At 41.4% G+C, this 27,622-nt stretch overlaps 1 protein-coding gene across 11 annotated transcripts in view; it reads left to right on the top strand.

The window, feature by feature from the left end:
- The window catches only part of ARHGAP22 (Rho GTPase activating protein 22), a 147,153-nt gene that overhangs the window by 10,048 nt on the left and 109,483 nt on the right, over nt 1-27,622 (top strand). For 10 of the 11 annotated variants that reach the window (XR_011098175.1, XR_011098174.1, XM_068687833.1 and 7 more), the window contains 2 exons: nt 6,073-6,272; nt 17,440-17,527. Coding sequence is in view for 9 of the 11 variants with exons in the window: in XM_068687833.1 (XP_068543934.1) it covers nt 6,073-6,272; nt 17,440-17,527 (288 nt within the window). In the remaining 2 variants the exon portion in view is untranslated. Of the gene's footprint in view, nt 1-3,053; nt 3,075-6,072; nt 6,273-17,439; nt 17,528-27,622 lie in introns of those variants that run through there. The other variant, XM_068687838.1, reaches the window with a different exon arrangement.

Genomic DNA, 27,622 nt, shown 5'->3' with positions numbered 1-27,622 from the left:
GTTACTATAATGTCCAAAAGATTCATTATTTATTGTTCTACTGCATGTGTCTCTGTCCTTAGTCCAACCTACTGGGTCAGTAGGCAGATCCTGTCTAGTGTCTTCATTTGGAGTAGTTAGGGATGTTTACATACATGTAAATATCCATTTTGGTTTGGATTAACAGCATGCTTTTGAAGCAGATCTGATTATTTCTCCCTAATGTAGAATCAAAGAATGATTTTGTTTGGACTTAAAGAAAATAATAATGGACTTAAAGAAAATCTCTGACATAAGTATTGTGTGGGTCATGGAGGACACAATCTGTTCCACCACATGTATCTGCTCCCAGTGTGGTGTACTTTCTACTTAGATCTAGCCAAAATAATGTTAGCATATTTCACTGAAGCCACGACCATTTGGGTCACTCTAAAAGATAGAAAAGATTCAAACTGATTGCTACCTTTGTTCAGCCTGATCGCCCCAATGTCTCATTTAGGTGCACTAGCTGCCTACTTGTGCAAAGTAACTGATGAGTATAAGCAATTCTCCTGATCATATTGCACAGGTCACTGGAGTATAAAATAACTTTTCTGATTTAGAGCATGCCTTATACAGAGCTGACTGTACCATTTGTAAAGTGGTGAAAAGCCATTGCTGTTGTGTTGAACTACACAGAAGACCAAGATTAATTCCTTTATACCACTCAGAAAGCAGCAGCCCTCAAACCAGTGTCTTGCCTTCTTGGTTTCTGATGGTGTTATGTAAATACTGTAGAACAGGGAGAAGAGTTGTTCCACGTATTCTAAAAGGAAATGCTGCATGCTTATTGAAGATGGGTGCGAAGATCTAAGCCTGCTCTGACTCTAGGAAGGCTATAGGCAGCTTTGAGTGCTGCTTTGCCTAGGCTAGTAAACCTTGGAAGAAGCCTGAGCTCAGGGCATGGCAGTGTTAAATAGTTTTCAGTACCTGAAGGAGTACTTATAGAACAGCAGTGTTGTGTGGGTGTACTAACCTGCTAGCTAGCAGGAGATCTTGCCTTCTGTTTTGCCAGGTACTGTCAGCATGATTACCCTTAAAACATGCTGGTATGTAGAATGTATGCAATCTAATGCTTCAGAACTTTTTGGCATGTGCACATGTTATCAGTGAAGGAGCTAGGCTGCTCAGCAGTGAGTTTCTTCATTGTATCTTTACAGCTGGTATAGCTTAAAAAACAAACCAAGTCTGGACTGTGAAATATTCCCCGGTACAGCTGTGGAAGCAGCATCTCCAGACTTTTGTATTTTATTTGAGTTTTTCAGTTGCAAAACCATGCACCGGTCCTGCCCAGACATGTTTGGAGAGATGATGCAGTCCCAAGTAGTTGCAATACAGTTCTAAATCCTCCAGCTCAAGTGTGCTGGCTTATATGCAGTCATTCTTCAGGCTGCCTCTTGTTCTGGTTGATCTCTGAGCCCTTGTGTCTGGGTCTGCTCGCCAGGCCCCTGTTGGACTCTGTCTGCAGTCTTTCTGTTCTGCAGCTTGCACGCTTGGGCAGGACTTGCTTTATTCAGGGACCTGCTAGTTTGCCAGGCACCCTGGTACAGCTTTAGTACATTTTTTCTGAAGTCTTACTTTGGTGTGAGCTTGCATTAGTGCTTCACAAGGAACCAAGGAAGGGTGGTAGAATGCAGCACATTGTCTTGGTCTGTATAATCCTGGAATATTCTGTATAATGTTCTGAATAGAGAGGTGTAACTTCATTCACTGAAACTAATGGAGCACAACCTGCTGTTATGGCAGTACTCCTAAACGTAGTATGTGTCTTCCAGGTCACAAAATGTGAGCAAGCACTTGGCTGTGCAGCAACCTCTTGATTCAGTGCAGACTGCTACTCTATTTGGCTTCAGAGAACAAAAAGCCATTGCCAGTTTCTTTAAACTGATATCCTTCTAGTTGTCTAAATACATTTTATCACTGATCACCTAGACGATTCTGTGATTTCAAACATTGTTCCCTTAATGTCTTCACTGTGTTTCAAGATGATAAATTCTCAGGTTGTTGAGGAAGTGTCTTGGTTTCATTTGTGCTTGCTGGCAGTGGTATCTCAGCAATCAAATGCAAACACAAATACAGATGTGTACTACAGACAAAACAAATCTGAAGCAAATATTTTTTTCCTACAACTTGGTGAAAAGAAATGTATCTCTTGTGTTGTTGTAGCTTTTTTTGACACTGTTTGAATTAAGTAAAAACTGAGAATATTGCTTATAGTATTTAAGATCTCTTTCTTTTATGGCTAGTGTTTTAAATACTATCAGAAATAATAGCTGGTGTCACTATGTCATTAGTTGAAGGAACATTAGAACGAAGTGCCTTCACTGAAGGACAATTTGTCAGCCAGACTCTGTTTAATGACTGTATTGATTTAGTTTAATTGCTTATGAAATTTCAAAAGACCACAACTTTAATTGATATTGAAATTAATCAAGTCAATGCAATTCAATGTCCCTGATTTAGCTAGGTTCTCAATGACTGTTCAAATCTGTAGTGGTCTGAGCAGGGGAAGGAAAGAAGAAACTGTCAAATGTTTTCAGTCAGGACTGTGCTCAGAAAAGGGGAACGGTGTGGACAGAGAAAGGAAGAAGTGTAGCAGAGGAACTTATCTGTGTTGACGTGCATGCTTAAGATAGACAATCAAGGTGATGAGAAAGTGGTCATGTGTATTGCTCAGAGGAAGGTCTGAGTGGCAGAGGACTCTTGTAGATGTCTGATATTCTGGTAATGGGGCGAAGAGGGAGAACTGAAGAGTAACTTTGCATCCCAGCTTGGCCCTGTCTAGATAGGGATTCCCATTTCTGTAAGGAATGGCAGCATGGCTCCATCTGAGTTGGTCTGTCCACTCCTTGGAATAATCTTTGCGTTTAATAGTAAAGGCATGGCAGTCAAATGTGGGGGTTTTGAAGAGCTTATTTGGTGTATCCCAGGTAGTTAGTACAGCAGTCGTTGTTGGTCACCTCACTGTCTTTATTCGCAGTGCCTACTCCCACCTTCATCTAGCCATGAGAATATCCATACGGAACATCGCTTCCAGCTGCAGGAGTATTTGTAAGGTCTGCAATTCTGCTTCTTGCCATTTAATGATTCCTGCCATCTAATGGTTCCTAAAAGAGGCTTGGCTCACTGTTGTTGGTATCAAGGATGTGGGTCTATATGGTCTGTAATAAACTTGCTGGGTTGTAATTGTCATTTTTCCTGCTTCTGAGTGGGTATGTCCTGTAGCTGGCATTTCAGCACTGTTGCTTTGTGCAAGTGAATCTTAAACCTTTCTTCCAGGGGGAGCTTGAATCCTTTCTACATTGATTTCTGTTTAGTGCTTTTCTGTGTTTCTGAGTCAATAATCAATTCATGAAAATGTGGAGAGCAAAACCAAACTGTTTGGAGTTATTGAAAAGGCATTACTGGATTAGAACTCTATAGAGTGTGTAAAGTATTTGCTGAGTTGTTGTATGCCTCATTTATTGATTTGTTTTCTTCCTTATGCTTTGCTGATTCCATAATTCTGTTAAATAGATAAGCACTAAGAATATATATATCTACCATTAAGAACAAGGGGCTTGATGTACTGAATCGGATTATCAAAGTAGGTATTTGATCCAATACTATGAGATACCAGCTCCTTTAAAGACAGGCTGTACTCATCTGAAAACTTTCTTCTGACCTCTCTATGCAATTATTTTATTCCTTGAAGCATGCAATATAAACGTCAATGCTGTTAATAGCCATAAATAATTCCTCCTCCTAAAAATTTCTGTCTGGTCTGTGTTGTTGACTTACAGATGAGGTTGCTAACTATCTCCATAATGAAATAAACTATTACAGTCACGACTAGAAGCTCTAAGGAAATGAAAAGCTAAGACAGCATGAAGAATTAACAGCCATAGCAATTGACTAACGTGTGGTGCTGCTTAAAATAAAAGTATGAGGATATACATCCTCTAGTGTCTGATCACGAAAGCCTCAACTCTTCCCTATAATAAATTGTTACTGGTCAGGGCTGTGCAAGTAAACCCAAAGGATGTGTGAAGGAAGGCTCACTTTGGGTTATGCCAATGCTAGGTGATGTCTTCTGTGAGGTCTCTGTCAATATAGATGCTATAATAAAGGTAGTTTGTTTCCAGTTAAATCTAATAAATCTGATTTGTGTTGGGTAGGAGTGGGAGAGTAGGAGAGGGTTTATATAACTGTATGCAGACAGGGAATTTGGAAACTACTGGGAATCACACACTTGATATGGAAGATGCTGAGGTGCTGTAGTGTGGAGGTGACTGAAGTGCTTCCTGAAGTATAGATTTTGGTGGTATTAGACTAATTAGGTTAATTTCTAAGACCTCTTCCAAGAAACATAGTTCCATTTGGAAGAGCAAATTATTGGGATATTTGTAATAAGGTATGTTGTAACATGAATGTGGAAAGGAACCGGAGACTGTCACAGATAACAGCTTGGTCCTTGCTGTAAAACATGGCCTGGGATGAGGAAAAGGCCGTTCCTTCAACTAAGTCCTTATATACCTCTGTAGTAGAGATTTAAATGTGAAGTCTGCTTTTTACTGCACATGCACGAAATGGGATCCTCTCTTTCTTGAGAGTGATGGGGGGTAGCAGGCAAAGTTGTACGTGGTACTTCTGTAATCATCTGCTAGAGGGCACTGTGTTGCCAGAAAGGGATGTATGAAGGCATGAAGATTTCAGTTAGGTTCGTGGAAGGCAAGCGATTCCTTACATACTTTGCTAGAATGAAAAGTCCTGTCAGAGCTAAGACTATAGTGAGTAAACTTAATAAGAATACGCCCAGATACGTCAGAGCTATATATTTTACATATATATAAATATATATATGTAAAAATAAGTGTTTGGGGAGTACTGGGTTACTTGAGCAAATACAAAGTTTGCTGGTAGATCTCACTAATGTGGAACTAATGCTTTATGTGAGTTCAGCTTAAATTCAGCAAATTATTTTAGCCAAAAATAAGGGAAAGATAACTCTGAAAAAGCTGTAACTCTCTATCAACATGTCTTACATCATTTCAACATTTTAATTAATTTTTAGAGTCCAGCTGAAAACAAACTTCTTACAGTAGGGTTCAACCTATAGCTTTCTTGATTGAGGCATGAGACAAATTTTATTGTAGTGGAACTCACCCTAGGAACTTAGAGAAATGGAAAAAATCTGCATGTCAGACAAGGTTTCCCACTGAGTTTTACACTTTAAAAAAAGAAGTGATGCCCTCTTCCTATAAAACTGGAAAGCTGTCAGAGGACAGGGTGACCTCCTGTGGGGTGGTTACAGGAGAGGTGAGCAGACTTGCTCTAATGAAGGGAAATGACCTCAGATAGTAAATAACTTTTTTTTATAAGATACTTAATAAATTCAAAGGAAGTAGAAATGGAAAAGACCTATGAGATCATGTAACCTCTCTATGCTAGAGGGCTCACTTCTTACATGCAATATCTAATTATCTGCTACTCCAGACTAGTAGATTTGTCCCTTTTTAAAATTTCCATTGTGTTTTTTCTGCTTCAAAGTTGGAAAGCTCAAAAGGCTCAGGTGACTTGAATCATACTGTATAGCTATGTTACCTCTATGTGCCTATTCCATTTTTGAGTCATTCTCAGTTCTGACTTTATCAGTGTGCGTTTGTTTCCTCCTGTGGCAGCTGGTGTCACTGACCAACCAACTCAGTGGCAGTAAGAATATTTCATTTTAGTATCTCCTGTTCTCTTTTCTGTACTCTCCTCACTATATCTGCACATCCTCTTCTTTTGGATAGAGCAACATTGTTGTTCCCATGTACAGCTGGGGGCAAGTAATGACTTGCCATGAAGGAAGACGGAGTAGGAGCAGTGGAGGTACTGTGCTGCCTATAAGATTGTTGCAGTGAGCAGTACCAAAAGGTTGATGTTTGACTTGTTTTGCTGTCACTAACTTGAATGTACACCCTTAAAAGCAAATTCCTGCTGAAAGAAGGAGAGTGCAAGTAGTGGTCTGTTCTCTTGGTTTGTTCTCATCCTTATTTCATTATTTTACTTTCTCTGTAATTGTTTTTTCAGCCCGATCAAAGAGTTTGGTGATGGGTGAACAGATTGGGCCTCCCTCCAGACCTTCCTCTCCCAACCCTCAAGAACGTGTGCTGAAGTGTGGCTGGCTGAAGAAACAGAGGAGCATTATGAAGAACTGGCAGCAGCGGTGGTTTGTGCTGCGTGGGGACCAGCTCTTTTATTATAAGGACGAGGAAGAAACTAAACCTCAGGTAAGACTATTTTTAGAACTGTACAGTGTATTGGCTGTGACTTTATGTGGGTCACAGTCAGTACTTTTGTTTGAGACCTCAGTTCAGTTGTTCTTAGCACTGAGAATGCTCAAAGCAAGAGATGTTGCAAGGAGACCTAGTTACCACATGGATAAGTTGCAGAGTTTGGGAGAACATCAGAAGTTATTTATTTACCTACTGTGGCATGCTGAGCAACTCTAAAACAAATTACCTCTACCTGTTGTTAACTATTTGCCAGGTAACCAGTCAAAACTTTCATTACTATATACATCTCACCAGATACAAGGCAAGGTGTTAAGTATAAGGCATCACTTACACAGTACACTGTTAGTATTTCAGGGAGGCTAGTTTAGTAAGAGCATAGTTATGTGAGAGAAAGGTAGGAATTGTAAGCTGTAAATATGAAAAAGAAATTGCTGTCACTGTCAGGTGTAATTGGAAAGGTGTAAAGTGGATGGAGCCCAGAAGTGAAGGAATAACCTTTTTCTAGGTTGTGCTATTGAGAAGAGGGTTGAAGACAAGAGTGGTGAGTGTGTAAGTAAGACGAAAGACAGGATTGCCATAACCCTGTTTTATTTAGTGGAATAATGCTGTAAATGGCTTGAAGTAGCCAAGCTTGGGCAGCCCTTATCTTTGACCATGAGCAATTGCTGGAAGCTGCTGCCGTCTTCTCCTGCTGAAGCTTTTTCTGGCTCCCTGAGACTTCTTTCCTGACCCATTGCAGTCCTTCAGTTCTTGTCTGCTGTTGGAGAAAGATCTGAACAAAGCTCAGTACTGAGCTAAATATTATTTTATCGTATGTAATGGTTATTTTTGCAATATACGGTCTATCGAAGCTTATATGTTCCATGCAAGTGAGGAGAGCATCTAGCAGTTAGAAGATGTGGCAGCTTTGCAGTAGCAAATATGGAATGGTTTGTCATATTAACTCTTCATATCTGCTGGACAGCATTGAGCCCCCTAACACCCTTTTCTTAAGGCTGTATCTAGTACTTCATCTGTAATCATTTCATAAATTTGTTATCTGTATGTATAGTGTCTCTCTAAATCTTTGTTTTTATACTCAGCTGCTTTCTGCAGCAACATACATGTATTCCACTGGCTGTCTGTCCACCATTGGTTAAGAGTTTCCCTGTCTCTTTCTCCACTCCCACTGTGCACGATGTTCCCCCCAAAACTGGTCAAAATTTGATCTAGAAGCCAGTACCACTTTGGTTCAGCTGTCACCAGACTTACAACTTTTGAAGCACAGCATGAATTCCTGACCAGTATCAAGAGCAGAAGGGTGGAGTGAAGTAGCCTGGACAACTTTTCTCTATGTAGCTGGGCTGTATTTCTCTATTTCATAAGGCAGTGGCACTCTTGGTTTTGCATATGATGTTATTGACCTGTTCCTTTCCAGGAGGCTTTGCATAGTCCTCTGAGTTGGAATGTGAAGTCTGCTTTCCTAAAGGTGCTGCCTTGCCTCTCAGGTTGTTGTTGACTTGCAAGGGAAACAGGAGCTGGAATGAGGTGCTTCGCAGCCTTACTGAGAAAATTGCAAAGTAGGCCAGTTTAATGGCACGATGTTCACTAACCTACAGTATTTGCATTGTCACAGTCCTCTCAACACAATAAATGTTTCAAATTCCACTTGTTAGGATTGTATCTTCTGGCAAGCCCATGAATGCAAATGCTGCACCACAACAATCTGTGTGAGGAAAAAAGTGTACTTCATGAGCAGCCATTTAACCTGTTCACTCTTCTCTACTTTCGATTCACCTAAGCCAGTTCTCTGTTGAAAAAGCACCGATGTGAAAACAGTTTTTCTTTGTCCTAGACTGACCTCCAAATCTTTGTATGGTCATCTGTGAGGCTGGAGTTTGACATCAAGAGCTATAGTGTTCTAGATTGCTGAGGCAAGAGTGAAGAGCCTTGCTTAGTCAGCTGGGCCTCATTATTTCCCAAGTAATCCATTGTTAAGCAGAGTGAGGTGAGCCAGCTGCTTAGGGCTAGCCTGTGTGGGCAGAGTGTGTGGGTTTTGTATGCCAGCATGCAGGACTTGAGAGTGGGCTGTAATGTGTTTTAGCGTGTTTTATCTACATGTGGGAGTTACTGCTGTTCTATGCAAATTTTGAGGGGAAGAAATTTAGGCAAGGATTTGTGCTGTCTGTGTCTGGAAGGAGGAGTGTGTATCTGTCAGCAAAAATTAATTTAGCAAGCTGGGGAACAATTTGACCTTCTTTTAGGGGGAGGGAGGCCATGGGAGGCAGGCTTCTGTTTCTCCAATTTTGCTGGCTCACAAGTATCACAATTCAGTGACCTTGTGACATACTGTCTGCAGAACTCAAGGACTGAAGATATGTAGAGGCTCGTGTTGGTCCTCTCCCTTTTTTGGTTCCTCCACCGGATCATGACACAGCTTGTTCTGTTCCTGTTCTGGGCCAATTTGATATCTCAGTGGTATGTCTGGTAGCCACATGCTTGTCATGTTCTTCCTTCTCTCTTCTGTCATGATCTCCTGGTTTTGCTCGCTCTTGCGCCATTTTCCTCTGTCTGCGTAGCATTGTCAGCTGCTTCTGGATTTTTAGCCTGGTTGGTTGATGATTTGACAAGCAAGGGTATGCAAGCATAAGGCAGTTCTTGCAGAGTACGACCTGTACCTCCTTGGATATTTGAGTATGGCTCAGAGCTCCTAAGCCCAGTCTCCCCAGCTTGCTAAAACTGTTCTTTAGTGCTGCGTGGTTTTTGTACTTCAATTCTAGAAATGGTGGGTGTCTTGTATAGTTTTTTCTATGTCCTGCTGATTGAGAGATTTCTGCAGGGATCCTTATCTTCCTACAGATGTCAGACATATCTGGCATATCTCTGAACTCCCATGAAACTCTTGACAGCAGTCTCCAGTTGTCTTTAACAGTTCTGCATATGTGAAAGCCTTAGTCTTGATAAATGACTATTATACCCTAAAATGACTTAAAATCTCTCCTTATGTTGTGCAAGCAGCTGCTAACAAATCACTCATGTTTAAAGCTTTTCTACATGATGCTGTTTCTACTAAAACACAGGACTGATTTTTTCCAGTACAGGAGTGTGGGTGTGGTTGTATGTATATATGTGTTTATATAAGTCTCTGATAATTCTGAAGGCCCTAAATAACATCTAAGATGAGCCCCTCCCAGGTTAAGATCACAGCTGCATGTAAAGTGGTTTGGGCTCTCCCTGGTTCAGTTCACGGCAGTTTAAAATACAGTATTTCTCTCTTGCAAATCTCTGCAGCTCTTGGACTAATGCAGGAGAAGGTTAACTGTCACCTGCAAAGCAGAGTAAACCGTGCACAGCAGTGTTGACAATGATTGATCCTTGTTTGACTCCTCTTGTATCAAATAAACATCCTGAAGATACCTTAAGAGGAATAGGTTAGTTGATCACTAGTAAAATGTCCTAGAAATTATTCTGTGCTCCTTTGGAAGATAGCATCAAGGGAGTTGATGGGGAATCTTTACTTGAAGAAGTCTTCTTTTGCAAAATGACTGATTTTAAAAAATGGCTCTCATCTATAGTTATGGTTACTGGTTCTGTATCTAGGTCTACCCAAGCATCAGAGTTTGAGACCAGATACACCAAACTAATTTCTCTGTTATACATGAAGGGAAAATGAATATTTGCTGAGAAGGACCTAAGAAGACCTGTCATTTTGTTCTTGCGCCATGTTAGAATGCAGAAAGCAATGAATTTTGTGCTACTGTGTATTCTGACTTAAGAAATGACAGCCATTTTCCCTAAATGTTGGTGCAGCATGTTGCTATTGCTGTTCTGATATACTAGTAGTTTAACAAGAAAGTGGAGTATGTTTTTTAGAGGTGGGTTGCATTTACTTTTCTCTGGAGCTCAGAGAATCAGAAGAAACTGACAAAAAATCATGTAGAACAGATGAGTGTTGCCCATGTGAAGAATTTTGTTGGGTAAAGATGCCCAGGATATAGCAGCAGAGGTAGTGTATTGCTTTTATTGATCTACAATAAGATTTGCATAGACTTCAGTGAATGTCGTTGAAGATTGCTAAAGAATTTAACACTTGAAGCTGCTATAAAGATCTCCACAATAAACATTTGTGCTCAGTACTCCCATTGATTAAGTGCAGGGGAAGGGGCTTCTCTAACATGTTGAGATACTCTTTGCTGAAATCACTGTTTTTTTTTCTTCTTATAAAGCAGACATTAGAGTGGCTGCATGCTTAAATTTCTCTTTCGTCAGCTGATATGAAGGGGAGGGTATGGTTTCTTTGCTGTTCTTGGTCTAAATGCTGCTTTGTTTTTTGGTTGCTTGTGCAGTATCTATTACACAGGAACTATGGCTGAGGCTTTCAGCTGCTGCACCAGTGTAAAAGCCTTGCTGGTCTCTGCTCAGGGTGCCTTGATTTGAAGCATTGGCTGGTGCAACTGGTTTCGTTTTCCTGAATGAATATTGTGCTTTTCAGAAAGAATTTTGAGTTGTCCCAGGGATTTCCCATCTCTGGCTGAGTTACTGTCTCAGAGCTCAAAGAAAGAAATGATCTCAGGCAAGAAAGAAAGCCTCCTTTGACCATGGAATAAGAAAAGCTTTCAGGACCTCACTGTATCATCACTGGAGATTAAACTTCTTGATGTTACGTAGTGTAAGATGGTATATAGTGGGCATAAGACTAATAAATATTAGTGTAAGAGTATAAAAGAAGTTCTTAATTATGCATTTAAAATGGCTGCTTTTACAGTATTAAGTTGGATGGTACAAGTAGAGGTGTACTACAAATGAGTGTCCTTTCAAAAGAAAAAAGAAAGCAGTAGGATAGCTAGAAGAAGGGAGTATGATGGTGATCTCTTCTCTTTGAAAGCTCTTCAACTAGCTGTTAGGAGAATTAATAACAATTAAATGATAATTGATTAAATCAAACCATAGTAGGACTACTTAAAATGTTTAGGTCAGCTGTATCAGTTTGCCCATAGGACAGCAGATATGTGCAATAAAATGTGTTTATTCTTGCAAAATAAGATTTAAATTGTAATTAACTCTGTGCTGAGTAGCAGTAGGGTAACTCAACGATACAGGGTAGTAGTCACCATGCAATATTTGCATGTGTACACAGCATGTTTAGCTTGCAACTTACTGATTGGGAATACTCTTACCATGCACTGAGCATTGCCTGAGCATGTTTATCTTCAAGAATTCCTTTACTTAATACTTCTCTAACTCCTTGCCACTTCATATGCCTTTTTTTTTTGTGTTGCTGGTCTAGCATCCAGTTCTCTTCTGTTTTAGAGAACCACGTTTAATTGTAATAGTGAGGGAATGCTCCTAGGTTAAACACAGTGCTGAAGATGATTAATTGTCAATCTGGAAGCACTACTAAACTCAGGATGATTTTTCAGCTTCTTACCTATCTATATCTACAGAGCTAGTGGGTACATACTTTGCACTACAGGCATGGATAAAGCTTCCAGCTGAAATTTCTTATTCAAGTTCTTCAGTATGTCTATAAAAGATCCTTGCAGCATTTGAGCGAAGTGCTTTCCTAGTTGAAGTAGTATGTTAGGCAGCATATTTCATGTAGTCATTGTTTTGACTGCCAGGCCTCTAACCAGAGTCATTGAACAGAGGGAATGTAATTGAATAAGCCAGACAATGTCCCTGTACTGCTGCCTCCTGATGAGTCAGTACAGGCATTATAGAGTGACAGACTGCCTGTGTAGTACCATTGCCATCCACGCACTCATTATAGCCTATTATTAAACCATTTGCTACAGCTGCATGCTAAACTGTTACGCATAAATTTCATTGTTACTGAGTACAGAAATGTTTTTTTTTTCCCCTGTGAGCCTGAAACGTCCATGGCAGATGGATGAGGATGTTGGGAGCATCTTGCATTTTTGCATCTACCTGCTCAATAATTTGATCCATCATCATGGGTAGACTTGTATGTAAAGGCTAGAGAGACTTGAACTTAATGTGATCTGTTGCTCAAGACCCTGTAAGCACTGGCAGTCTTTCTACACTGCAAGTCGGGTACTTACCTGCAATGGAGGTTTCTGCATTTCTCACTTCTTGCCTTCAAGATAACTTGATTTTGATGACCGAAGTTCAACACCCCTGGTAAAACTGTGACACTTAGTCTGCTTAAGGGTTGCCCCCCCCTGCCTTCTGGCCTCTTCACACTGTCCCTCACTTACTTAGATGTGAAAATTATCCGCAGCTCTTCACGGGGCTATTGCAGCAGACCAGTTTCTGCTTTGTTTTACTGCTCAAAACTGTAAACTTCAGGGTTTTACAAGCAGCCAATGCCCTCATAATCGAATCTGGCATCTGCCACTTTTCCCTGTGGTCCTTGAAGTTTGTATGGATAACAGATGGGATTGGGAACCAGAGCCAGGTATGTTGCGGACAGAAAAAGACAACACTGCCCTGACTTGTCTGAGTATGTTTTGCGGTGCTGGTACTGAGAAGAAGCAAGTGCCTGATTCTCCTGCTGAAGTAAATCTTGCCTGGATGACAGAACTAGAATTTCTTGAGGGGTCAAAACTGAAGAACCTGTGACTCATTGAAACCTTAATTTGTTACTGTCATTGTCCCAGGAGTAGAAATTGTGTCAATATTATGATGCTTTAGAAGGAGGGAATAGAGCTACCTGCAGTCAACAAGGGTGCTAAAAAGCCATTAACTCTGGGTGACAGGAACTTCTGTAAGGTTCACTTGAGGAGTAACCCTTTGAAAGGAGAAGCTTGGGGGAATGTAAAGCTGAATTCCTATCTGCTATTTTTGAGAATGTGATGCTAAACTCTTTGCTGAAGCCCAAGAACTTATTGCTTCTCTGATGAAATATCCTATAGAAGCCTTAAGTTCCCTGCTCCAGGCTTTTACGTGTTATTGAGTGGCAGACCACCTTCTCAGTTTTCTTTTAAATGGGCTACTAGCAGAACATGATATTGCTGTGCTGCTACTTGTAGTAGTTTACTTTGCTAGTTAAGCTCTGTCCTGGAGAATCTGTTCTGTTTCTATGTAACATTGAGCAAGTTGTGGCTACTAAAACACATTTTATTATTTAATAGATACGGTATCATTAGCTTTTTTAATCCTCTGAAAGTTCTGCAGAAACAGTGCTTTGGGTATCTGTTAGCTGTAGTGCACCAAACTGTTCATATCAGTGGTTGCGCAGATGTGAACTCCATATATCTGGGAGAAAACTATTAGTGATAAGGACTTCTTTCTTTGTCCAGTGTAAATGTTACCACACACTTATTATTGGAATTCAATTTTGAATAGCATGCTACAGTTCTATATCCTTACAACTCTTTAACAATTGTAAAATTAGGATTTGCATCTGACCTGCTTCTGGGGAATGAAAGGACAATGATGCAGGCATGTCCACATGACTTAGGAAGACATTGTGTCCCTGAGAAAACTTCGTTACAGACCATGTGGAGGTTTTAATTGATCAATATTAATCAGGCCTTTGAGCTTGTGTGCAAAAGCTAAAACTATCTTAACTGAAATTCCCATTGATCTTCTGCCTGCTTGATTATTTCTATGTGCTCTGGAAGCGGGTCACATTCTTATTGCTTATCTGACAAGGTGAAATGAGATTTATGCTATAACACTTCAAGATAGAAACCTTAAACAACGTCATCTTGTTTACAGATGTAGTATTGCCTATTTTTATGAAAACATGCCCCTCCAGGTCCTTAGGGGGAATTATAGACACTCTTCTCTTGAAAACAATGCTAAAAAGATGGAGCTGTAATTTGATGTCAGGAGAATGCTATGGACTTCCTGATTTGAAGAGGAATTACTTAGCAATTTTAGTGCATCGCATACTGTTGAAACTGTGTGCACTTGTGTGCTGTAAAACATAGTTGCAGCTGCACAGTCCACTCCATCAGATTGACTTCTGTGCTGAAAGCTAGTGTGAACTTGCAGCTATTGCCACTCTAGAATATTTTCTCAAGTGCTCCCAGTAAAGGTTGAGAGGAAAGACTGACCTGCAAAGAGCTTTTGATGTTCCTAATAACTCTGCTAAAATGTGTGGTGTGTAAAATAGCCCTAGGTTTGCTTCTGCTCAAAGGGCAGGAGGTGGCATGTGCCCATCCCCAGTTTCTGGGGGAGGGGGGAAGCTACTCTGCATTAATTTATCTTTTTCCACAATTGATTTGGTGTGATAAAAAGCTTTTGTGTACCTGCAGTGGGACTGAACTGTGCGTGCCAGAAAGCAGCTGAATTTTCTACAGCATGTTCTGGCTGCTGGGCTCCAAAGCTGAAGATCATTTCCTTTCCCAATTTGGAATAATTTGTGATGCACCGCCATTCTACTCATGTTGCCTTTTCAGTGTTTTCATGTTCTTTTTGGAGTGTCTTCATCATATCTTCTAATTTAAGTGAACCTCAAAATAAAAATGTAGGACAACAGGATTGGGTAGGAAGCTGCTGAAAGATTGTTCTGTTGACTTGTTGCTTTCTCTTCGTTTTATCTTGTGGCTATTCTAAATAAACTACTCAGTATGAACTTGAGTACCTTTCAACACTGTGCCCTTCTCCAGTCTAACCTTTACGCAATGTAGGGGGCCGGACCTGAGCCCTGACACTCCCTTCTGCAGCAGTATTTGCAGGCTCTGCTAGAACATTAGAGCCACATGTAGTCACTGAACAGAGATAATAACAATGTGATCTGCCTGTAAAAGATTTGATAATGGGACACCTAAAAGGGGATGGGAGAATAGCAGGGCAGTTGTATGTTTAATACACAGGGGGGTTATAACAAAAACTTGGTGAATATTTTTATTAATTTCACTGGAAAAATGGGGAATGCCACTGAGGTTGGTAACAGGAATTAACTAGCTGTTAAGTAACACCAACATCTTCTGGCAGCTGGGCATTTTGATGCTTCCTTATCATCATTATCATCAAGGTGTCTGCGTGTTCTTGCACATCTGTCCTCTCAGATTATCCACAAGTCTTCTGAGCAATTCTTGTCAATAAAAGCGACCTAGTTGCTGCCTGTTTCCTCTTTCCAATCCAGGGAGAATTTTGCAAGACAAAGGAGCAAAGCTGTACTTGTATGTGTAATGGTATAGCTGAGGCTAGACACCCTACTAATCTCTTCTGCCCTTGAAGTCTGTGAAACAGTATGAACTTACACAGCTCCAGAAAATTGCTGTTTTATTTATAGTGTTCTTGGATATTCATGAAAGGCAGTGCTTACAATTACCTCAGAAGGCCAACAACTGAGCAATCAGTGGCACTGCTTGAACAGAGGCAAAAGTAGTTACTAATTTTCTCCTTCTATTCATAATTTACTTTTCAGCCCTTTCTTGCTGATTGCACAGCAAAGACAAGAAGGGCTGGTCACTCAAAGCATTTTCAGCCTGCGAAGCTATGTAAAGAAAGAACAGACAGTACTCCTATTTCTTCCCCTTTCCACAAGAGCTATTAAAAACAGATATGCACATACAACTTCAGTAAAAACAACCTAAATCGTAAGAAATTAGAATCATAGAATATCCCAAGTTGGAAGGGACCCATAAGAATCATGTAGTCCAGCTCCTGGCTCCACACAGGAATGCCCAAAACTCAGACCACATGTCTGAAAGCATTATCCAAGTGCTTCTTGAGCTCCAGCAGGTTTGATGCTGTGACTGGTGCCCTGGGGAGCCTGACCCAGTGCCCGACCACCCTCTGGCTGCAGAACCTTTCCCTGACCCCCTGCCTGACCCTCCCCTGTCCCAGCTCCAGGCCGTTCCCTCGGGTCCTGTCGCTGTCCCCAGAGCAGAGCTCAGCACCTGCCCCTCCACTCCATTCGTGAGGAAGCTGCAGGCTGCCATGAGGCCTCCCCTCAGCCTACTCTGCTCAGGGCTGAACAAACCAAGGGCCCTCATACGTCTTCTCTCTGGACCCTAGACCCATGCTTGACGAAGTTCAAGCATGCCAGCTCCTTAAACCTTTTTCCTATGGAAAAGAGTATAAGGTAATGCTATTATCAAAAACTGGATCTGAACTGCCAGCTTACTGGAAGCAATGTAACCTTTTGCCCATCCCTGGAGCTGTCCAGTCATCTCAGGGATGGCTACCAAAGCCTCAGGGAGGGAGGAATAACTTAGTCATGACTGAGGTTTATTTCTGGGGCATGCTTTGGCATATATCACGTTAGACCTTGGGGAATTAAACTGATTTAATCCACCATTAGCGATCTTGCTTGGGAAGTAAATTAATGCTGTCTGAGGACTGCTGGGCAAGGACACATGACACATCTATGTGTTTAAATTTAGTAATGTCTTTCTACTAGTGACAGCAGCTGTTAAGAGCTGATACACCCTTCCTGCAACTGTGAATTGTTTTTTGTCTTCTACATCCTGGTTACTGAGAGTGCTTATATTGCCAGACATTGGACAACTGTAAGCCGGTTCTCTGTTACCCTTTAGAGAAACTTGTCCCCTAAAAAATGGTTACAGTGTAAGCGATAATTCACTGAAACGTGAAGCTGATCTGAAGATCATTGGTATGTTATATACTTATGAACTGGAAGTACTTTCCAGAGATGGGCCTAGAGCGCAGGTTTTGCTCACATTCCAACTCTTCAAGGTTTAGAAAAATTCCAGCTAGTCAAATGAGTTTCTTGTATGCAAGAGGCAGAGGTACAAACTAAAGACTGAAATTTACCTCAGTTTATGGCTTTTGTTTAGCTAACTCATGGAAGCTGAGATGAAAGTCAAAGTTTAGTGAGCATGCTCTTATGCAAGATGATATGATATATGCAGCCTGATGATATAGCTTGCAGGCTGCACTCTGAGTTAATTAAAACTCAGTTTTGAAACTCAGTTAAGTGAGAAATTAAAAGGTAAAGGAAGAATAGATGTGATATGAGAAAATTTTCATAAGGGATAATTAATCAAGGAAATCAAGTAGAATTCACCTGTGCAAGCTCAGAGTAGTGCTACTACAGAGGAAAGATCGTTTGACCACAAGTATCTAGTGTGAGGCAAGTGCATGACCAGCTCAAGTATTTTTCTTGCTCGGAAGAGGTTGGGTTGGAAAAATGAAGGACTTAGTGAAAGAGGGGGGGGCTTAAGTTTGCAATATTATGTGTATTTTTTCTTTACCCTCTTCATGCATCTTCCCATTTCACTGGTGTTTGTGTCCCATACAGGGTCTCATTCTACTGCAAGGCAGTCACGTGAACGAGCTGCCACCTAATCCTGATGAACCAGGAAAGCATCTTTTTGAAATTGCCCCAGGTAGGCCAGTATTTCTTTCTATTTCGTACGTAACATTAATGAGCTGTGTGGCTCACTTGAATTCTAAGCATTCTGACACACTAGTGAAATTGTCTAGACCAATTTGTGAAATAGGACTTGACAGACTTCTTCACTGTGGTAATCTTTGTTTTGGGTGCAACTGCTGATGTGATACCTCACGAAAGCAGGAGCTGAGATGCATTGTGGCCCTTGATTTTTCAGGGGCACACCTCGCCTGCAGTGTTGTGTGGTCTCAATTTTTTGTGTTTTTCTGCTTATTATATTTTGTGGTAGGAGCTAATGCACAGCACAGAACTTGTGGAAAAGAGGTATGCAGTATTTAGATGTAATTGCTTTTTTATGTATTCTACTGCTCTTTCACAAATTGGTAATAGGAGTGTTGAGAGAGACCATTTTTTTGGACAAAATATGTATACAGAGCTTTTCAAATCATTTTGTCTCCTGTGTAAACGTTTCCTAGCTCTGGGGTATATTCTGAGTTCCTTGTTGCAGGCTAGGAGCAATTGTACTCACTTTATTCAGGTCCAGTTGTGTCTGGGTGAGGATTGTTCCTGTACATAGACTTGAAGGCAACAAATTTGGGGGGTAGCTTCAGGTGGTAAGATCTGCAGAGAAGAAAGCTGCTACACTGCTAGCAGTGTTAGACAAGAGGAGTGGCAAAGACAAGCCAGGCGAGTCACTCCACAGCTGTCTACCAATATCTGAAGACTGAGTTGCTGAAAGCAAGATGGGAGATGGAGTTGACTAGGCTAAAAATTGAGTGCACTGATTCAGTCATGATTTCACTTCATGGCCATTTTCTCTTGCATGGACTAGCTTCCATGCTTCTTAATGTTGTCTGTTTCCCCTTGGAATGCTGTTGATGGAGCAGATTTTTATTTTTTATTAAAAAAGGTAGTTTAATGTAATTGCTTTCAAACAGAATAAGCAGTGTAGGGACTCTTGTCCCCATATTTCAGTGCTGCTGTTGAGGAGGCAGGTGTACATTTACTTGCACGTTAGGGTCTCTCTTCTTGTCACCTAATCAGGCTGGACTTAAAATGCCCATGTTATACACTCTTTTTAACACAATATTAGTCAATGGAATGGGTGGTACTGAAAGGCTTTGAATTACACCAGCAGGTAGGGTTTTGCAATAACAGTCAGAGCATTCTGTTTGACACACAAGAAGCTGCTTGGGGAGAAGAATTTTTTTTTCTCTCTTTCTTCTTGCTGCATTTTATCTGTTAATGCTCCCTTTTTCATATACTGTTCCATGCCTTTATAGCCTGGGCTGCGCAAACAGTGGGCATTGGGCTCAGTGTTGATTATGTGGAAGGGCTCTTAGACAGTGGTATTCACTGCTTGAAAGTGACAGATCTTATGCACCATTTCACAAATATTGTGCACTATACTATTGTAGCAGTACTGTGGACCTGGGCTGTGAAAGCACTTGGATTTTTGTGGTTGTGAATGATCCCATGTGTTCTGGCACTAAAGATAAATGGTTAACTGGCTCACTGGCTGTCTCAGTTGAGTTTCCTGCAGACTTGCATTTTGCCCTTTGGTTTTAGTTAGATAAATTGGCATTCTTCACTTCTTGCCCAGCCCATCAGGTTTTATTTGTGTAGACTACAAAAGAATTGTCCTGAACCACAAGTGGCTGTTGCTTCAGTGGAGCTGATAAAAACAATGCCATGTGGCTACTTGAAAGAGGGTATCCAAAGGGGTGGAAAAAAGCAATGCTTCACAGCGTGGTTGTGAGTCCCAGGACATCAGTGTTCAGCTTGCCTTTTTGATATTGCCCTTTCTCTGTGTTCCTAAGAAAAACTACTTGCTCTTGGTGAACCACTGTCCTGCCTGCAAAATTCAAATGTTTTCCCTACCTTGTGGAGCTAAATCTATTCATGTCTGTAGGGAGCTTATTTGCTACAAGGATAGGAAGTATTGAAAAATGCTATAAATAACCAGTCAATACTCAATGTGACTCGGCACAGACGTCACTGGAGAATGTGGCCTGAAGAGTTTCCTATTCTCTTCACAGTACATTTATTCTGGGTTGGTTTTGGCATAAATGCCTTTTCCTTTTTGCACGTCTTCTGAAATGACTGTGCTCTGTGTGGTTGCCAGCCTTGCAGAACACCCACATAGTGCACAGCTCATGGTTGGATGCCAGATAGGAAGGGGAGCACAAATGATCTTGCGGGACCGGTAACATTTTCCATCAGTTCCCATCTTCCCTTGTGTTGTATGTATAGCCGTGACCATATTGCTGCCTAACTGTGCCTCAGTTCTCACAGTGTAAACTAGGACTACGTAGTTTCTGTAAGGATGACAGGATCTTTTAGTCTTTTTTAACTAACTTGTGGAACTTCTGAATGCAAGCACATTCCAGAGCTGTAAATACAAGTATGAGACTTCACTCTTCTTGTGAGCTGCTGAGATTTAACAAAATTCATAATGGTGCTGTGTGCCTGACAATGTTTCCATAGTGTCCTGTTATCAACTTAGCTGGCAAGGTGAGACTGAGATCTGTCTTGTATCTCCTGGCAAGGAAGCGTCCCAAGCTTTGACCTATAGTACTAATTATCTCCAAAACCTATTTAGTGTTTGATAGCTAGGGCTTTCAGCATATTTATTGCCAGAACTGTTGCTTGGATCTTACCGCCTTTTCTCTGCTGCAGGTTGTGTAAAGGCTGCCATTGGAGCTGCTTCCTCAGAGTGCAGGGACTAGATTAACAGCATGTCCTGCACTGTAAGAGAGCCTGTATTGATTTTCTGCTGAGTAACAAGAACTAATGACGGGCATTGTGTATTATTCATGTTTCATTGAGTTCATTTTTAAGCTGTATAGTGCAGCTGGGAGAAGGGTTAAGTGGGGACACGAGAGACGGCAAAACATTTCTACAGTCAAACCAGTGTTATATCTGGTGGCAGGACTTCCTGAAATACCTCCTTTGGCAGAGATGTTTTCTGTTGTCTTTTATTGAGAAACTGTGCATTTTGAGATCCTTTTAAAGCTGTTCATACTTTTTTCCGTCACAACTTGTAGAATTCATAGTAGAATGGTAGGGTAAACTGTGAACACTTCACTGGTTGCCTACATGTTCCAGGGCACATTTTCAGGTTGGGAGAGGGATGTTTCTATAAAATTATCGGGGTGGTCTGAGATCAGGTGCAAAGTTTTAATCAATTAGGGATGATCATCACATATAGCAGCTGATATTTCAGGAAGAAAATAACCATTGTATGCTGCCTGGGTGAGGAGTCCAGATCTGGTAACAGAAACAGCAGCTGACTCTGAAATGCACAGTAACCCCAGGTGAATTCATGGTTGCTTTGCAGCCCATAGTAATCAGAGTGATGAAATGTGGTGTGTAAAACACATGGGGATTGATTTTTGAGAATGTCTTAGGGAAGCACTGGTGGCTTAAATGCTCCGGATGTCTTATCTTTTAGGAAGTTGATGCTTTTAATGTTCTGTGGCAAATAGTCTGCCTAGTTTTAATTCTCTGATCTCTGCAGCATTATGAGAGGAGATGCTCTAGTTCCTCTGCAGAATAAGATATTTTCTGATATAATAACGTTTTCAGAGTCAAGGGAGTGGTTTAAAAAATAAAAAAGTTCAGAATAGAGGAGGTGAAAAGTGCTGTTTTCCAATAGATAGGGCAGGGGTTATTACCAACTGAATGGAGAATAGCTTTTCTTTATAGAAAACTTGATGACCTAAGAAGATACTACTATTTTGTTCTAGAAATGGGTTCAGTCGATCTTTTCATGAAGAATGGGAAAGGAAAGATAGAAACATGTAGAAACACGAACAAGAAACTTACCAGGGATGAGCTGCTACCTCTGTGACTACCAGTCTTTCTTGTAGTGTAGGAGACCCAAGTTTCTGTTCCTCTAGTTTTAAACCAGAAGCCTGGACCTGTCACCTACAGGTATTCTTCCTCATTACTGGTCTGTATGGGAGGGGTAGTTTTGCTTCATTTTTGTCTCTGAAATCCTTCTAGAGTCCTTCAATCCTTGCTCCTGATGAAAGCAAATGTGTCCTTTTATGGTTTTTTGTTTGTTTGTTTGTTGTTTTTTTTTTTTTTTTTTTTTTTTGCAAACTGGTATGTTGTGATTGAAAGCAATCTTGCTGAAAAATTCATGACCAAAAATCACGGTGCACGTCGCCATGTCTCCTGGTCCCTGACAGCACCTACTTCTGTTTCTTGCCACAGTGCTGTCTGCTGAGGCTCATAGTGACAGCTCTTAGCTGGGTCTGTATGTGAAAATTGAGCACAATGATTATTGTGCAGTGTTGTGGTAAGTGTAATTTGATTTCACTGGAAACCACTGCTCAAGGGCTACATCTTGCTTTTCCCCTTTCCTCTTTTCTTGTTCTCCATATCCTACCACATCCCGCACTTCATCTGTTATGACTGAAAAAACAGTTCTCAGACCAATCAGACTTCTGGTCAATCAATCCAAGCTTGATGAAGAATGTACTTTGGGGTTGCTTTTTGTGCTCCCTTTGAGTAATGCTGCCAGCCCTCTCATTAATGAGGCAATTCAGTTTTCAGACCTGTTGTCTCAGGCATTTTACGGAATTTACCGAGAGCAAAGAAGACTGCCTATGTTTGATTAACCTTTAGAAGGTTATTTTCAAAGCTTTAGAAATCGGAGTTGTGGCATGATTTTCAATTAATTTTAAAGACTGAGCTCAATAAAGGCAGAGTTGGAAGATGGGAATCTTACAGGGATAGTTATTGTTGCCTCCATGTTGTGCAGGGAGTCCACCAGGGTTGTTGGTAGTGTCTAACCAAGCAGTTGGAGTGGCACCTTCTTTGTCTTTTTCCAGTAGGGTGAATGGTGCTTACAAAGCATTCTGCTCTGCAGTACGCTTCTGTGTCCCAGGTGATCAACACCAATTAAGTTTGTTTGTGGCCTTTTTATCTCAGTTCCCATTGGCATGGTGTGCAATGAAAATACCTGGAGGGGTAATTAGAAATTCAGACATTAAAGATCATTCTATATTCTCTATTATTCAGTGCAAACTGCAGTTCTAACTAACAGCAGGAAACCCAGTTTGCTGCTTGTAATTATTTTTTTCTACTGAAGCCTACGGCTGACAACTGACAGCATACCTGGATATGTGATGTTGATATTAAAGGGTTTTATTTAGGCTTCAGCACTCAGAATATTGATTAGGGAAATGGCAAAGAAAGTAGTTCTGGGACCTACTGAAGAGAAGGAGACTATTATTTCAACGGAGCACTGTGGAAACACTTAGCAAATGAGAGTTTACAGACATCAGGGAGCATCTGTGGCATTGTATTGACCTGTAGAAGAAGGTTGATTGGTGTTGGTTTTGCAGGGGAGCTGCCATTGCCACTGTTTGACTTTATTAAGGAGGGAGAAACCTAAGATGTCTTCTCTGAACTGTCTTTATAAAAGCATGCATAGCACAATAAAACTGCATGTCTTTTTTTTTTGCTGTTGTACAATCTGGAAACTGTTTTTTACTACTTTCCTTGTAGCTAGGGGTGAAGTCCTTCGTGATAGCCTTAGCACTAAGATAAGGACAGATGCATCTGGCTTTTACTTGCTGCAGGGACTCTTTTTACATGCCAGATGAGTGTAGCCTGAGTCTCCTTGGAAGCATACAACCTGTACTTCCTTAACAAAAAATGAAGAAACTGTTGATACTTTGGTATATGTTCTGCTTGCTCTTTTTGCTCCTGAACGCTAGATGGTGCTGGTACTTTCTGCCTTGTGGTTGGAAACGGTTGTGGCATTTTGTCCTGAATCGTTTGAGTTCATCCTGTTAAGAGGAAATCAGCCATTCCTAATTGTTCCTTGGTGTATCCTCAAAAGCAAAGCAACAAGCAAGAGTTCCCAAACAATGCTATTACCTGTGAGGCTAATGCTGTGCCCTGTAGATAGAATACAAAACAACATACATTTCTGCACATTTGTCCCACCATGAGCAACTTACTCTGCTTGGATCCACACAATACCACTACAAGCTTAGAGGTGCACTCACAGGCACCAAAATCAACAGTCTTTGAAAATTCTCAAGTTCATGTTGTTTGTCTGTTGCATGTTAGGTTGATTTTCTGCATATAGAAGAGCAAAGCACATTCCATACAGGAATGGCTGTGTGGGGAAGCCACTTGAATCTCGGCTCCTTTAGGTTAACATCCTGACCAGGGACATACTGGCTGTTTTGTTGCATCTCTCTTGGATTTTCCTCCCCTCCACCATTCTGGACATGATAAATATATTTTTCAAAATAGATATCTTTCAGATTTTTACAGTTTTTAGGAACCAGCATATTGCCTCCTTGGCCTGAATGTGGGCATGAAGGAGTTTGATTAAACCTCCCACTGCATTGCACCTAAGGGATTTTTCTGAAAGATACTATTGTCTTCTTCAGAGCGGCTTCTTTCCTATTCAACTATAATTCTGTTGTCTGCCTGAAAAAAAAAAATTCATGACCTGTTCAGACACTGACAATATAACATCAATAGAAGCACCAAGGGGCTGCCAGTATTTTTAAGTTTGCTTTACAAATTGATTTGAGTTCAGCAACTATTATTTGGGAAAGTTAATGGATACCCTGGCTTCACTCAAACAGGCATTAGACACTAGCAACTCAAATCTTCTACAGGCAATGCGTCTCTTCTTACTGATAGCCTGATCCATACATTCCCTGAAAGCTTGACTCACCATGTCACTGATGCATGGTTCTGAAAAGAGCCTGAAAAAAGTGAAGTTTTGTCCTCTGAATTCATATAACCTTATTGATTTCAGAAATGTTGTATTAAGTCCAGTGGTGTATCTGTGTAACTAGACCAATACACTGTTGCCTACTTAAGGTAATGACTCATTGCTAGTTAAGGTCTTCAGACTGGATCCAGACTTTTGTACAGAGTCGTTACGAGGCTTCTGTTCCACCTCAGGGCTATGATGCTCTCTGATAGTTACAAATGTTTTGACCTACCTTATTTTATCAACTTAAAACATCTTGAAGGGCACTGGGAGGCACCTGCAGCCTGTAAATTGCTTTTTTTTTTTTTTTATTTTTCCCCGCACCATATGTAATGCCCAAGGCCTATGTTTGCATTTGGCAAGCAAAGACACTGCTTTATGGAATAAACAAGATTCTTCCTTTGTTTGCTTAGAAGTGTTTAATCTACTCTGTTATACTATCTATATCCATCAGTGCTCTGTGACCCTCGGCAGTTGAAAGTGGTCCCGAAAACAGGCTGTGGCAGTATGTGTTGAGCTGTCCTGGAATCTGCATCTCCAGAGAAAAAGTCTGCGTCTGATCTCTGATCAGTAGCACCTAGCTATCTTGAATGCAAGTGCTGCCTTTCAGCAAGGATGCTGCTTTTTACAACTTCAATTGCAAGAGCATATGGCCTACTGGGGAAGGAGAATGAGGCTTAAGGAGTTTCATGAATAACTTTTTCTGCTAGTGGAGATAATTAAGACACAATCTCACTGTTCTTGAGCAGTTTTCCTTAACCCATTGTATTCATGAAAGTCAAATATATCTGCACAGAATTTTGTGTGGGCTGCCCTTTGGGTATACAAATGTGGCTTAGTGAGATGATGGCATGTTGTTGCTGGAATGTACAAGTCGTCATTTAATCTCATCAGGTTGGCCTTTTTAGTGCAAATTAAGTAAGATTTTGAATTCTTCCTTCTGAGACGTTCCTGTGTAAGCTCTGAATATTCTACCTTAAGGATAATATATTAAGCCCTAAGGCATGTGTGGTGAGCAGAGATACTTTTTTTTTTAATTTTTAATTTTTTTTTTTTTTTTTTAGCATTTCTGTGCAGGAACAGCTTTGTTCCATGAAGATATGATTATCAATCTGTCAACAGGATCAATTATATAGTGCCTTCCCTATATTTCTTGCTAATTTGTCAGAAATCAAGTCTTCAATGCTGTCTAGAAGTTTGTGTGGTGCTTTGATGCTGCTGTTGGGAGGTTAAGCTATGTTCTGTGCCAGAAGCAGCTGTGTTCCCATTTGTAAGAAGGACGGGTGAGTTCTCCGTGCATTTTATGCAATATTTGGGATGCCTCAGATAAAGATACTCTAGTACATTAGTATAATGAAGTAAAGTAAAATAAGGCATAATATATGGCAATGTAGTTCATAGGAGCCATTAACTTGTAGACTTTTGTTGGTTGTGTTAGCTGGAGATGCACTTAGGTGTTTGCTCATCCTTTTCCATAGATTATTCTGGTGGCTGTATTCCTCTCGACTTTCTGCACTTGAGCATTTTAAGGGTCAGCATGTCTGCTGAGTGTGTTTTCTTTAGCTCTGAGACTAGAAGTAAATAGCTGATTTTTGGGGTGGTGGATGATGATTCTTTGAGGTTTTTCTTTTTTAAAAAATGTTCTATGTATCCTGAAGCTGGCAGCAGATGCATGTGTATCTATTTGTGGAATTCATGCTGCTTTTGTGTTTGGTATAATAGCAGGAATAAAGAAAACATCTCTTCTTAAATGTAAAATTTCGTGGACAAAGAACAAACTGAATTTCTTGTGTACCTGCTTCACTCCTGCTGTTGTCATCACAGAACTGCAGTAACATCTGTAGCATTTAATGACGTGTGAGTTTAGTCTGATTTCCTACCTGATTTGAGGTGCCGTGGATCTGATTTTCTGTGGTATGCAGCAGGTTCAGGATACGCAGAATATACAAACTTCCTCCCCACACACTGTGGAACTGTGTCAGTTACATTACATTCCTTGAAAACAGGGCAAGAAGCAGGACTGGTCTTTAAACCAACTCTGGACATCATGTAAGTAAGAAACCAAAGTCTTTGTTCCCCAGAAGGGAATTCTGACATGCACGCCAACCCTTATCTAAAGAATAGAGAGTGAAAACACGCTATGTACTGACAAACCTGTTAGGCAGCACTGCTGATGTGACTAAGGTACCTGCTAGTGCTGGTAGCTTAACTGCTCAGGATAATAAGCTGACTTGAAAATACCAGCTGGAAGTCACCAGCTGACGCCCATCTACAAGAAGGGCCGGAGGGCAGACCCGGGGAACTACAGGCCGGTCAGTTTGACCTCAGTACCAGGGAAGCTCATGGAGCAGATCCTCTTGGGAGTCATCATGCGGCACTTGAAGGGCAAGCAGGCGATCAGGCCCAGCCAGCATGGGTTTATGGAAGGCAGGTCCTGCTTGACGAACCTGATCTCCTTCTACGACAAAGTGACGCGCTGGGTGGACGAGGGAAAGGCTGTGGATGTGGTCTACCTTGACTTCAGCAAGGCTTTTGACACCGTCTCCCACAGCATTCTCCTCAAGAAACTGGCTGCTCTTGGCTTGGACTGGCGCACGCTTCGTTGGGTTAGAAACTGGCTGGATAGCCGGGCCCAAAGAGTTGTGGTGAATGGAGCCAAGTCCAGTTGGAGGCCAGTCACTAGTGGCGTCCCCCAGGGCTCGGTGCTGGGGCCGGTCCTCTTTAACATCTTCATCAATGATCTGGATGACGGCATTGAGTGCACCCTCAGTAAGTTTGCAGATGACACCAAGCTAGGTGCGTGTGTCGATCTGCTCGAGGGTAGGAAGGCTCTGCAGGAGGATCTGGATAGGCTGCACCGATGGGCTGAGGTCAACTGTATGAAGTTCAACAAGGCCAAGTGCCGGGTCCTGCACCTGGGGCGCAATAACCCCAAGCAGAACTACAGGCTGGGAGAGGAATGGTTGGAGAGCTGCCAGGCAGAGAAGGACCTGGGAGTGATGGTGGACAGTCGGCTGAATATGAGCCAGCAGTGTGCTCTGGTGGCCAAGAAGGCCAACGGCATCCTGGCTTGTATCAGAAACACTGTGACCAGCAGGGCTAGGGAGGTGATCGTCCCCCTGTACTCGGCTCTGGTGAGGCCGCACCTCGAGTACTGTGTTCAGTTTTGGGCCCCTCGCTACAAGAAGGACATCGAGGTGCTTGAGCGGGTCCAAAGAAGGGCGACGAAGCTGGTGAGGGGCCTGGAGAGCAAGTCCTATGAGGAGCGGCTGAAGGAGCTGGGCTTGTTCAGCCTAGAGAAGAGGAGGCTCAGGGGTGACCTTATTGCTCTGTATA

This window comes from Anas acuta, chromosome 7, assembly GCF_963932015.1.
Source record: "Anas acuta chromosome 7, bAnaAcu1.1, whole genome shotgun sequence".
Lineage (NCBI taxonomy): Eukaryota > Metazoa > Chordata > Aves > Anseriformes > Anatidae > Anas > Anas acuta.
Note: the sequence above shows the minus strand (reverse complement) of the source record. Positions and strands in the feature narration are given on the sequence as shown.